Source organism: Alosa pseudoharengus, unplaced genomic scaffold (assembly GCF_046254945.1).
Source record: "Alosa pseudoharengus isolate Yale_2024_CS ecotype anadromous, Long Island Sound unplaced genomic scaffold, YU_APseudo_1.1 YU_APseudo_1.1_scf_4, whole genome shotgun sequence".
NCBI lineage: Eukaryota > Metazoa > Chordata > Actinopteri > Clupeiformes > Clupeidae > Alosa > Alosa pseudoharengus.
The window spans coordinates 24,431,378-24,445,741 of NW_027468774.1; the positions used below are offsets into that span (position 1 = coordinate 24,431,378).

Below are 14,364 nucleotides of genomic sequence, written 5' to 3' on the forward strand. Positions count from 1 at the left end.
AGAGATGTGAGGAAAAGACATCTCAAATGCAGTTTGGTTAAAAAAAAAAAGGTCAAATAATCATTTATAGATTTTGTCTATGAAATGCACATAATTTCAGTGGAAAGTAGGAAGTAAGTAGCAGGAAGACCAGAAGAAGTCAAAGACCAAACAAACTTATAATAATATGCTCTTTATTAAAATAAAATAATGCAGCATTCAAAAGAACATTTAACCTGTAAAATTTAAGTAAAAATCAGCCATTTTCCTTTGGCCTCAGTTGCTGCAGTCTGACTGCTTGATGCTCTTGGAGGCTGTGGAGCTGGCACTGGCCACCTGGCAGGACACGTCTTTGTCGCTGGTCCAGTCGGCCGTCTGGATGGTCAGGAGGCTGCTGAGCCGGAACTTCTTGTTGGGCTGCTGCTGAGGGGAGCCGGTGCTGATGCCGCTGCTGACCGGGTTCCCACTGACCGCCCAGCTGACCTCAGCAAAGCCCGTGGGCAGGTCCTCTGCCACACACACCACAGAGACTCTGTCGGCCTGCAGCTCCGCGCTGGACGGAGGAAAGAGGGTCAGAGACGCAGCGGGCAGCGCCGAGTCTGAAACACACACAGCACAAGACACACAGCAGAGTTCTTCAGCAGTGGACACATGACAAAATGTCACTCACACATAGTTCAAGTTCAAGTTCAAGTTTATTGTCATGTAGGCCTACTCATACAAGGATTTATCATTAATGACATTTATTGTGCTTAAGAGCCAGCTTAATTTTAGAGAATAAGTGAAGGTGAGGGAAGTAGTAGCAGGAGAAACACTTGCATACATGTTGCAATATCACCTTTTTACTATAAATCCTAAAGCAACACAAATAAGATGTTTGCCACTGTCAACATAAGTATTTAATGACAACAATGCTAGCTTGTTACACAATTTTGTATCTTAAATCGGTTGATTTATGTTGACATATGCCATATGATAGATTATAATTCTATCATCAACTAAGGATCAAATACGCCATTGCCATTGTAAAAGTATGTAATTTACAGTTTTTCTCAGTCACTTTGGTGCTTTTCTCAGATCAGAATGAAAATTCTCATAACTATTAGTTCAACCTCCACAACATTTAGTCATTTGTGCACATTATAGTAGCAATTTCTCTTTCCTCTGAACAAATTGCAAATGCTTTTGGACATGTATCAGTTGCTTTCATACAATTCTCTGCTGTTTTATAACATTATCATTTGCTTATGTCATGTCAGTCAAAATGAACTATACTTATGGATGCTGAATAGTCGTTCCCAATAAAACTAATAGTCTTCATTTCATTGCTTGAGTAGTCATTTCATACAAAATTGGTGAACTAGTTATCAAATTCTGTCTCAATGCTGTAGAATTGCAAAGAGCATATACAGTAAAAATATGAAACGTACGAATTCAGTGTCTTGTACTCACTTACTCTCCTAACTACAGCAATGTGTAACTTTACTGTAGTTTTCATGGCTGTACAAGTGTATAGTGCTGTCTTGAGCATGTTCAGGTAGTGTCACCGAGTTCTGACCTTTTTTTGCATTGGAACTGAGAGAATAAACTGTTTTAATGAAAACATGACAAAGCCATTTGACTATCTTGTTCATAAACGATGGTGTCAAGACTTCTCATTTTGATGACACTGACAGTTTCATTGACATGAATACTTGCTTTTGAGGAATGGACTATCCATTTTGAGCAAGTGGCATGCTTTTGCAGGTTATCCACTAGGTTTTGCAGTTTGCACTAATTGTTTTGAGAAATGCACTAACTGCTGTGCAAATGTTAATAGTGATATGAGAAAAGCACCAAAGCGACTGAGAAAAACTGTAATACTTGGTATAAGTATAAGTATATACTCTTTTGATCCCGTGAGGGAAATTTGGTCTCTGCATTTATCCCAATCCGTGAATTAGTGAAACACACTCAGCACACAGTGAACACACAATGAGGTGAAGCACACACTAATTGCGACACAGTGAGCTGCCTGCAACAACAGCGGCACTCGGGGAGCAGTGAGGGGTTAGGTGCCTTGCTCAAGGGCCCTTCAGCCGTTCCTACTGGTCGGGGTTCGAACCGACAACCCTCTACGGCTACCCCACAGATATGAATTTCAGGAAAATAAATTTGATCCTAAATTAAATTATCATCAATGATTAATTCAATTCAGAAGCACCCCAATGTATTATATATATATAGTCAATAAGAAAATAAATATTAAGGATTCTTTGTGGATTTTTGTAAATTTGAGCGTTTTTCACTATATGCAATTAATAACAATATTTATGGTAAATAATAGTTGTGGTTGTCAATGCTGACTTAAGTATTTAATGAAATGGGCTAAAATAATTTATTAAAGTTTCTTCCAAGACTTTCACAAAAGAAAAGCATCCTTAATCCATCCATAAATTCCACACATTTTAAACGTAGGCTACAGATTGAAAGCTAATGATCAAAAATACAACCTTTACAATCCACAAATAAATTTGAAAAGGAAAGTTGACTTACCAGTTACAATGAGCTTGGTGCCATGTCCGAATACCACAGTGATTCATCTCGTATCTTCCATCGTATACAAAAACCTCCCAGGTTTCAGAACTGAGAGGTGGAACTGAAACAGCACCTCTCCTCAGACCTTCACTTTCTCCACTTCCTCAAGATCACAACAGTCCCACCAGGGTTTGGATTATAATCCCACATCACAGATTACAGAGGTTCCACAAAAAGTCACAGTACACACAACTTCAGAGATGATATCCTTTGTTTTCTTTATATCCAACCTTTCGACATCCAAGGACACGATATCTTGATAACTGCAATAAGCAGAACTGATGTCACTGTTTGGGGTTTTTGTCATGGTGAAAACCACTGTGATACCCACTCATTAGAGGAGGTGTATTTAGCACAGTAATATGTGGCTGAGTCTTCCACAGCTACATTGCTGATGAGTAATTGATAGTCTATGCTTGATGAGGCTTTAGATGTGACATGGTCAGATGAGAAACCAGTTCCATAAGCATCTGGAGAACTATGGGAGTGATAGAACCTTAACACAAACTGTGGAGCATCAAGAGGAATCTGTTTATACCAATAAACATAGTAGCCCTCATCTTTTGCAATGTTACAGTTCAAGGTTGCTTTCTCAGTTATTTTCACAGAAAGTGATAATGGTGTCTGGGTTACCACTTTCTGACAGCTGATATCTGTGGAGAAGAATATGTCAAATGAATGTGAATATTTTGTTGTTGGTGTTGGCCTGTCTACATAATATATTGTTATTTTTTTATTTTACCATGCATAAATAATATAAACTTACATGCCAGAGCCGTGATGAGAGTACAGAGTGTCCCCAGCATGTTGTCAGTGTGTGGAGTGAACGGCTCCTACTGTCCAGCAGAGAGATGAGCAGAGGTGGAGTGTGAGGAGAGGAGACACTGTAGGACCCTCCTATAAGGACACAAGCAGCTGGGGAGGGGGAGGAATGATGGGGCATCAGCCAATCACTAGTTGTGTCTTATGGCTATTAATCCATGGTACTGTGCCAACCTACTGTAAATCACACATCATCAGTAGTTTGGTGTATCTTGGATTGATGTAAGATATCTTAACAGACAATTGAAATTAAAAACGTAGGAAACTGAACCTACATGTGCAATGAGAGAATAGCTGACAGAGTCCTGGAAAACAGAACTGTTCTTTGAGTTATTTGTTTGTTAGTAAGGAATTGCAGAGTGAAGTTTACAGATATTTTCATACAGTACAAGTCTTTGCAACTTATTATGACAGTGAAGCGGCGGTCATATAGGTTTAGTCAGAATTTTTTTTTCTTTTTTTTTTTTTCTTTTTTTTTCTTCTTTTTTTCGCATGCCCAAATTTCCGTCAATGAGTCCCGGGACACTGAAAGACCGAAACTTGGTGGGCATGTAACCCCACATGGATAGCATGGAACCATCATTTTTTGTTTTGATCTGTAGCCCCCCCGCTGGACTGGACCCCCCAAAGGAGGGTAGGGCAGACACAGTTTTCTGTGAATATCTCTAAAACCGTAGGGTTTAGGAGGACCATTTTTTTTTGTATGTTGATCTCAAGGGGCCATGTCAACCCATTCCATAACCACTCATTTCATGTATAGCGCCACCTAGTTAAACACAAAAAAGTAAAAATTAGGTGTTGTAATTGAAGGTATCTGTGACCTAACATAGTCAAAACTGCACGAAATTGGAAGTGTAGGATCATTATGACACCCTCTGTATGCACGCCAAATTTTGTGGAATTCCGTTCATGGGGGGCCACACAATAAATTAATTTATGTTACTATACACCAACTGGCCTGTAGGTGGCCGGAGACAGTTTTCTGTGAATATCTCGAGAACCGTAGGGCCTAGGAGGTCCACCTTTTTTATGTATGTTGGTCTTAAGGGGGCTTGTCAACCCATCCCATTACCACTTATTTCATGTATAGCGCCACCTAGTTAAAAATTAAAAAGCAAAAAATTAGGTGTTTTCATCACAATATCTCTGGCTGACAAGGTCAAAACTGCACAAAATTAAAAGTGTAGGATCATTATGACACCCTCCGAATGCATGCCACGTTTTTTGTACTTTCGTTCATGGGGGGCCTTACAATAAAATAATTTATGTGTACATTTAGTGACGTACACCAACAAGGATTCCCGGGACACTGAAAGACCGGGGTACACAAAACTTGGTGGGCATGTACCCCCACATGGATAGCATGGAACCGTCATTTTTCGTTTTGATCTGTAGCCCCCCCGCTGGACTGGACCCCCCGAAAGGAGGGTAGGGCAGACACAGTTCTCTGTGAATATCTTGAGAACTGTAGGGCGTAGGATGACCATTTTTTTCCGTATGTTTGCCTCCAGGGGTCATGTTAACCCATTTCATGTGCACACATGTGCACAAACAGATACACACACACACACACATACATTCACAGTAATCATACGTATGACACATACTCACACAGTAGACATATGTACGCTTACATGCACAGGCACATACGCAGGCACACACACAAGCACACACACACACACACCCACACACACACACACACACTCACACACACACACACCCACACACATAACATAAACATACTGTAACACAAACAATCAAGAATTTCTCAGAATTATGAACAGGCAAAATGGAGGTGGGGTTGTATAAAATGAATTTTACTTGTAAAATCTATGAACTAATCATGTTTTTGTACTTGTTGTCTAGAAGATACCAGTGAGAATTGAGTGTGGATAATGCAATTTAGTGAGACAGAATCATATAGGCCTTTCAGCGTGATTTATTTTTGTGGAAAAAATGTGCTGGACTGGGCGGCGGTCATATTTTGTACCGCTCTGCGGTACATCTAATTACATATTTATTTGATCTATTGTATAGTTTAATGTACCTTCCCCTTCCTTGGCTGCAGTATAAGTTGTTGGCCATGTGATCTTGGCTTCATTGTAAATGAACGCTTTTTCTCAATTAACCCTCCATGAATTAAATAAACTTATTCTACTACTAGACTAATTCATTTTAGCTCTGCAGCACAAGGTGTACAGTTACACAGGTATAGAGAAAGACAAAAAGAAAGTTAAAAGTATTCTTCCATAGCAGTATCGTGAGAAAAGCAAAGGTAAGTTCATTAATCTCTACATTTTATTTGCCATTTTATTAGGTCATTATGGGTGAATGAAAATGTTTGATTTCTTTTTGCAGTGGGTCTTACATGCCAGAGCCGTGATGAGAGTGCAGAGTGTCCCCAGCATGTTGTCAGTGTGTGGAGTGAACGGCTCCTACTGTCCAGCAGAGAGATGAGCAGAGGTGGAGTGTGAGGAGAGGAGACACTGCAGGACCCTCCTATAAGGACACAAGCAGCTGGGGAGGGGGAGGGATGATGGGGCATCAGCCAATCACTAGTTGTGTCATGGCTATTAATCCATGATACTGAACCAACCTACTGTAAATTGAACTTAAAAACTTAGGAAACGGAACCTACATGTGCAATGAGAGGATCGTTGGCAGAGACATAGTTTTATATAGTATGTTTGAGTCTTTGCAACTTATTTTATATATTTAATATTTTAATGTACCTTCCCCTTCCTATACTGTGTAGTATAACTTCATTTTTGGTCATGTGATCTCAGCTTCCTTCTAAATGAGTGCTTCCCTTAATGAACTCTCCAAGAATAAAATACTGGTAAACTTATACCACTACAAGACTACAGTACTTCATTTCAGCTAAAGAGACAAAAAAAGAAAGTTAAAGTTCTTCTTCCATGGCAGCATGGTGAGGAAAAAAAGTAAAGTCATCTCTACATTTTATAGTCCATTTTATTAGGTTGTTATGGGTGAATGAAAAATGTTGATTTATTTTATATTCATTATAGAACTTATCTTTGATGCTCTTTTATAAACCAATACATAGCTACCAACTCTTATGCATTCGATTGGCGTGAGAGTGGAGCCGATCAAATGAATGAATCTCACGGTCAATGCGTGCGAGTTGGCAGCTACTGTGTGCATTCAGAGCAACTGCACATTGGTGCTCCCAGTGGCAGCATAGTGAGCATGGACGGATTATGAACTTTCAGGCCCCTGGGCCCAGTTGTATTAAGGACCCCCCACTAATTGTCACATATGTGGGAAGGGGGGTTTGGGGGTCCTCCCCCAGAATTTTTTTAATTTGTATGATGTGATTTCCTGTATTTTGGTGCATTTTGAGGATGGCCAATACTTTGATTCAATCAGATTCATACATTCTGATTTGTTGATATTGAGGCAATGATTCCATGCAAAGGCTTGGGCTTCAGGGCCCCCTGACCCCTTGCGCCCCTGGGCCTGGGCCCGGTAGGCCTGTGCAGTAATCCATCCCTGATGGTGAGGAAAACAAAGGTGAAGTCATGCATCTGTGTATTTTATTGGTCATTTTATTAGGTCATTATGGATGAATGAAAGGGTAAAGAGAACTTCTCTTTGATGCTCTTTTATAATCCATTCAGAGCAACTGCACATTGGTGCTCCAGTGCTGCTGACTAAAAGCAGAAGTGAGTGTGAGCAGTGAGGAGGTTTTTGTCATGGGCTGAATCACTGTGATACGAACTCTTTAGCAGAGCTGTCCCATGTCTTACAGTAATACACAGCAGAGTCTCCCACCTCTACAGTGTTAATGATCAAACTGTAGTCAGTCTGAGAGGAATGTTTTGAATCAAATTTAGGTGCTGAGAAGCCAGATCCATAATATACAGAACTGTAACTGTGATGAAACCTCAACATGTACTGTGGAGTTTCTCCTGGAATCTGTTTATACCACCGAGCAGCACTGCCAGTCACAGTTCCCAGGTTGCAGTGCAGCGTGGCCGTCTCTCCTTTCCTCACAGTGAGAACAGGAGGCTTCTGGGTCACTACAGTGACGCCACTCACACCTGAAAAGAACAACAGCACACATGTAACAGCCATATGCACCCTCTCCCATACAGCAGACACACACTAAAGCCTGCAGTGGGTCTTACATGCCAGAGCCGTGATGAGAGTGCAGAGTGTCCCCAGCATGTTGTCAGTGTGTGGAGTGAACGGCTCCTTCTGTCCAGCAGAGAGATGAGCAGAGGTGGAGTGTGAGGAGGCAGGACCCTCCTATAAGGACACAAGCGCTCAGAAATCAACCAATCAGGTTTAATCCCTTCAAAATGTAAAAGAATCTTTTAACCCCAGCTTGTCACTACTAAGATATCAGAGATAACATGCAATGGCAAAATTAAATATTTTTCATAATTACCAGATACCAGAAATAACATGGAATGGGACAATGAAATATTTATCATACAAATACATTCGCATTAATCTTAGTACTCTATATTAAATTCTAGTTTTATAAAGTAATTTGGGTATTCAGCAGATGAATAGTTTCACCAACAGCTATTTTTGGTAATGAAAATGGTTTTACATGTTTTTCTGGAGGACCAACTCTGTGTAGTATCACCATGTTTTCTCACATAATGTATCATAATGTATCACTTCACATCATAATGTATCACTTTAGTCATCCAGACTGAAACTAAAGTGACAAACACACATCACAGGATATTCAATCAGGGTAGATATAGCTGTTTTTCTTATTTATAATTACAGTAATATATGAGAACTGTCTGTTGCTGATTAATTATGAACTATTTATTTGTTGTTTTACTTGGGGCAATGGTGATGTGATAATTAGAAATGTTATTTTAATTTCAGCATCTGAAGCAGACATCTATCCATTTAAATTGCTTAAAGATCAGATATGATTACTGTTCAGATACTGAGAGGACAGAAATGAAATTCACTGTCATGGTTGACTGCGTGTGAGGATTCGTAAAGAGGGTTTCAGTATTTGCATTGTCAGAAATAGAGAGCCGAGGGCAGCAGGTGTATCCTGTGTGACCTGGGTTGAGTGTGAGAGGTGCTGGAACAGCCTGACTGGTGCTGGTGGGAGTTGGACACACTTCACACTCTGAAATATACAAGAGGTAAAGCTGTGTTGATAACTCACTTCATTCTCTAAATGTGTCCTTATCTTTCTCTCCTTTGGTCAGAAATTGAATAAAATCATGAAAATGTTCATACAAATCTGAGATTTCTTTTACTCCATAGTAATAATGTTTTATAGAACGTGCTGAAGATTTCAGAAGTCTTTGTGTAAAATGATAAATCACTTCCCCTTTGAGTCCCCCTTGAGACTATCAAGGCGACCAAAAGACAACTACAGAGGATGATCTTTGACCAGAGCATGACTCTTTACTGCCACCATGTGTTTTTACTCAGAAATGCAGTTTTCACAACGCAACACATGCAATTACTGTAAGAGCTACAGTTTTTCTCAGTCACTTTTGGTGCATTTCTCGAATTATAATGAACATTTGAAAATTTCTCAAAACAATTAGTGCAAACCGCACCACATAGTGGATAACCTGCAAAAGGACATTTCTTGCTCATAATGCTTAGTTGTTGCCTCAAAAGCAAATATTTATGCCAATAAAACAGTCAGTGCAATCAGAATGGCAAGTCATGATGCCATTGTTGTCAAGATAGTCAAACCGATTTATCCTGTTGTCAAATGTTCTAATGAATAATGCGCAAGGCAGCACTATTTTTTATTTCAAAACTACAATGATACACATTATTGTGTTTGGACGGGGTGGATTGCAAAACAGAGGATATGTTTCAATGTTTTAACTGTTGACAGACATTGTGACTGTATAAAGAAAACCAAGGCTTTTACAGCATTGTTCAAATCCTGAATTTCCCCTTGGGGATCAATAAAGTATCTATCTATCTATCTATCTATCTATCTATCTAGTCTATCTATCAACTAGTTATTACAGCTAGTTCAACACATTTGCTTGTAATGACACAAGGAATGAAGTAATGCCAATTTGTTTTATGGGGTAGGACTATTCAGCAGGGAACCAGTATAGTCCATCTTTCTCTCCTTTGTTCAGAAATTGAAGAAAACAGTTTTTTCATACAATTCTGAGATTGCCTTCACTTCATAATAATAATGTCTGTAATATATTAGGTGTTCCTCTTTTTACCTTTGAGACTTCCAAGGCAACCAAAAGGCAACTACAGGGAATGATCTTATATCAGAGCATGGCTCTTTACTGCCACCATGTGTTTTTACTCAGAAATGCACAGCACAAAATAACCAATTATGACTTACATTTAATTCCGAAATTAGGTCAAAACCTTTTGTTAAAATAGATAGATAGATAGATAGATAGATATATACTTTATTGATCCCCAAAGGGGAAATTCAAGGTCTCAGTAGCATACAGACATCAGACACAACATGCACTTACAGCAGAAAAAGTAATACAATAAAAAACTCCACTGTACATTGACAGAGACAGTAGAAGATAAACATGATACTAAAATACTAAATACTAAATATACTATATAAACTAAATCAAATATCAACATAGTGTGCAAGCATGACAGGGCAGGGACTGAGCCTGTAAATCAGTGTGCATTGTAAGGTGTTCTATGAGAGTGAGTGTCATGGTGATGGTGCAAATAAGTAAGTCCAACAGTGCGGGGAAGGGGGGGGGGGTACAGCTGAGGATGATCGCTTCCTTGTTGTCCCTGTCAAGGGTGCCATGGTCGTGGACCCCTCACCAGACACAAGCAAGATGCAATATACAGTTGAAAGGGTGGGGATAGTGCAATATCAGTATAGACTGAGGTTGAAGTTTAAAAATAAATATAGCGAAAGGCAGTTTAGTGCAATGATCATGTATAAATAATACTATTGTAACTGGGCACAAATGACTTCCTCAGTCTGTCAGTTGTGCATGGCATAATATGATTATAACATCTGAAAATCAGTTAGTCTGCTAGAATTTAGTAACTGTAATATCAGTACAATAATCAGTACTGATTTTTGCAGGATCAATTTAGTGTTTATTGTGTAACTAATCTCCCATGCACTCTACATTGTTATACTTTTATAAATGAAATATATTTTATACCTATAGGTATGCTAATATCAAACACTGAATAGCTAACTGGCCTCTTGTACATGTCCTACCCTCTCTCCACACACTATATGAATAAAAGTATAGAGACTAATGCCATTGCACCCACAGGAACTTAATTGACATCCCGTTCTCAATCCATTAATAAAGACTAACAAAATTATCCTTTTGTGATGAGTGGAAAATATATTTATTTAAGGTGGACGAAAGAAAGTTCAAGGTGAATTCACTGTTATGCAGCAGTATTGCCACATGGTGGCAATAGAGTGCACCCGAGGCCTTTGGAGGTCTGAATGTAACAATGATGAATGTACTGTATGAATGATGAAATGTATGATAAATAAACGATTTATTAAAAAAACATGGCAGGAAAAAATCCTTTCGTTTCATGTAATTTCATTTGCAAAAGGCTGTAATCATATTCTGTGGTCAGATGGAATGAAAATTTGATTTTTGGCGAAAACACTCATGATGAGTATGCTACATACAAGAATGACTATCTAGAAAGTAACCCCATTCCTGCTGATCAGTCTGGTGGAGGGACTGTGATGTTGCGAGGCTGTTTTTATTCTACAGGTCCTGAAAACACCATTAGGGTCCATATTATCATGAACTCCATGAAATTCCTGTCCATTTCAAACCTAAATCTGTCTGTCTTTGACACTAAACGTGGGTCATGATTAGATCATCCAGCAGGTCACTGAACCTAAACACATGTACAGCTGAACACTAAAGTGGCTTACTGAACACAACATCAAGCTTCTGCCATGGTGATCTATCTCAGTCCCCTAATCTGAAATCCATAGAAAACCAGTGGGGTGAGATAATGCACGACAAGATTTAGGTATATGAACAATCTGGAGAGATTCTGCAAACAAAGCAATGATCTCCTTTCTTTATAATCTCCAACTTTATGCATTTCTGTTTCATTTGCAAATGTAGACTGTACAACAGCCTATGTGAAATAAAGGGGTGCTAATATTTGTGGCATTTCTGTTTTTGTTAAAAAAATATATTTCTTCATAATACATTCTTTTTTCTCAAAATAAATCCACATTTCTTTAATGGTGGATCTATCCTCATTGATTACATTCCTAGATTAAGATAAACTGATAAATTGATTATCGTTTATACCTATTTTTACCCAACTTTACCAGGGGTGGCAATAAAAGTCTGGGGAGGGTGCTGTATATTAGAATATCTTGGCTATACTCTACGTAATGACTGAGTGCACGGCTTCTTTTGAGTTGAATTAAAATAAAATCAAGATAAATTAACATGGACATCAAATTTATATAACTGACCAACTTAATTTATTATAAATGCCATTTCCTACCTCCTTCCTGTCCAACATAAGACATTAAGATGAGATAACATAAGATAAGACTTTATTTAATCCCACACCAGAGAAATGTTCTGGTTATAACAGCTAGGGAAGATAGACCCAGAAATAAAAAACAGAAATATTAAACAATATAAAAACTAAAAAATAAATAATTTTATTTTTTAAAGAACAGAATACTGCACACAGAAATAATAACAGTGCAGTGTTTGATGACAGTGGTGTTATAGAGCCTAATGGCAGACAGAATGAAAGACCAGAATAACGTTCCTTCTTACAAGATGGGTGCAGCAGTCGGTTGCTAAAAGAGCTGCTTAGAGCTCCCACTGCCCCATGTAGGGGTTGAGAGGGATTGGCCATGATGGATGCAAGTTCGTCCAACATCCTCCTCTCACCCACCACCTCAGGTGTCCAGAGAGCAGCTAATGACAGAGCTAGCGCTCCTAACCAGCTTATTAGCCTCTTTCTGTTCCTCTCATAGATCCTACTTATCCAACAGACCTCTGCGTTAAAAATTGCAAATGCTACAACTGTGTCATAAAAAGTGCTTAACAGTGATCTGCACACCCAGGTATTTCTAGACTCATACCACCTCAATTTCTGCTCCCTGAAAGCTCAGTGGTGCAAATGATTGTGCCTTGCTGCGAAAGTCAGTCACCATCTCGTTAGTCTTACTGGCATTGATCCGAAGATAGTTTCCTCCACACCACTTGACAAAGATGGCGATGACCTCCCTAAAGTATATTCGCTTACAGAGTCCCCAGTGTTCTCCAGGTGAGAGAGGGAACGGTGGAGCTGGAACACCTGGTCGGTACGCAAACTGGAGTGGGTCCATCTCACTGCTTACCAGGCATCGAAGGTGGTTTAGAACGATCCACTCCATGCTCTTCATCAGATGGAATATCATGGCTACCGGTCTGAAATGGTTAGGCTCCCAAGGCTGTGCAGTCACAACAGGAACAACACAGGAGGTCTTCCACAGGGTTGGGACTTTCTCCAGCCTGAGGCTAACGATGAAGATGTGTTGTAGAAAGACCCCGCAGAGTTGATCTGCACAGTCCGTGAGCAGCCTGGAACTGATACCGTCAGGGCCCGTAGCCTTTCCTGCTTTTCTCTTCCTTAGCACATCTCTCACCTGTTCTGCTGTTGTAGAGAGGCTGGGGGGGGTAGTTTGACGGGGGTGCAACTGGTGACAGTGGGGCACCAGGGCAGAGAATGGGAGGGGGGTGATGGAGTAGCACCGACTGGTCTGGACTCTAGTGGGCTGGTTTTGGGGCGGTAAGACAGGCAACATCAAATCGGTTGAAAAACAGTTTCAATTTATTCGCCCATTCCCTATCTCCATGTTCAGGGCATCTTCCCCTGTCTTTACCATGGCCTGATATGGTTTTCAACCCCCTCCAGACGCTCCTCCAGTTTCCTCCTGTAGGTGTCCTTTCTCTTCCTCATCTCCCTCTTCAACTCCCTCTGCACTCTCCTCAGCTCCTCTTTGTCCCCAAATCTAAAAACCGTCTTCTTCTCGTTCAGAAGGGCCTTCAGCTCAGGGGTCACCCAGGGTTTGTTGTTGGGGAAAACACCTCACCCTCTTGACAGGTACTGTGATATTCACACAGAAGTTGATGTAGTCTTTCATGCAAGTTGTCAGACTATCCACATCTTCTCAGTCTGTTGTATCAACACAGTCTCTGAGCGCCATGCTGGTCTCAGCAGACAATTTCCTTACATACCTCTTGGCTGGCGGTTGTTTGTTCACTAAAGGTACGTAGCCAGGAAGCAGATGGACTAGGCTGTGATCAGAACGGCCCAGTTGGGGGAGAGGTAATGATCTATATGCATCTTTTATGTTTACATAAAATAAGTCTAAAGTTCTATTTTCTCTAGTGTGGCAGTTTACATACTGTGTGAATGTCAGGTGTGGTAGACAGGAAGGCATGGTCAATGTCCCCAGAGATAAGATCATTTTTACTGGCCCCAAAAAGTCACTTTTACATAAAAATATATTTTTCATTATTACATTGTAATAAAGCCCCTCGTTCTGAACTTCAACTAGTTAGCATGGTAGGTGAGCTGAAATTACTTGTGTCGGTGATGGGCAGAAAAACTAACATTGGCATAAACGGGCCAGTGACCGGCCTACCAACATGCCCAACATGCTCTTTTACTTGTCTAGGGCCAGGGGGCGTTGCTTATATTGAACCCTGCCTGCAGGTGTAGTAACTGTGAGTGGCGTGCCCCTAGATCAATCGTGTGTGAAAAAGAGAAACCACCAGATTTTCATGGGACTCTAAATAGAAATGAAGAAACAACAGGTACTTCCCCATAATGAGTAGGGCTGATGAGAGATGTGAGGAAAAGACATCTCAAATGCAGTTTGGTTAAAAAAAAAAGGTCAAATAATCATTAATAGATTTTGTCTATGAAATGCACATAATTTCAGTGGAAAGTAGGAAGTAAGAAGCAGGAAGACCGGAAGAAGTCAAAGACCAAACAAAC

The 14,364-nt window shown here is 40.0% G+C and overlaps 1 protein-coding gene across 2 annotated transcripts; it reads right to left on the minus strand.

The window, feature by feature from the left end:
- Window positions 1–156: 156 nt before the first annotated feature.
- LOC143102082 (immunoglobulin lambda-1 light chain-like) lies at window positions 157–7,775 on the minus strand. Of its 2 annotated transcripts, none has more exons than XM_076265463.1 (4): window positions 7,530–7,775; window positions 7,113–7,442; window positions 2,515–2,544; window positions 157–578 (listed from the first exon to the last, which is right to left on the minus strand). In XM_076265463.1, the coding sequence occupies exons 1-4, from the start codon at window positions 7,567–7,569 to the stop codon at window positions 256–258; spliced, it is 723 nt and encodes a 240-aa protein (XP_076121578.1). In that variant the 5' UTR covers window positions 7,570–7,775; the 3' UTR covers window positions 157–255. The 2 variants fall into 2 exon arrangements, with proteins under 2 accessions (XP_076121578.1, XP_076121579.1); XM_076265464.1 differs by lacking the exons at window positions 7,113–7,442; window positions 7,530–7,775 and adding exons at window positions 2,880–3,209; window positions 3,323–3,411.
- Window positions 7,776–14,364: the final 6,589 nt, after the last annotated feature.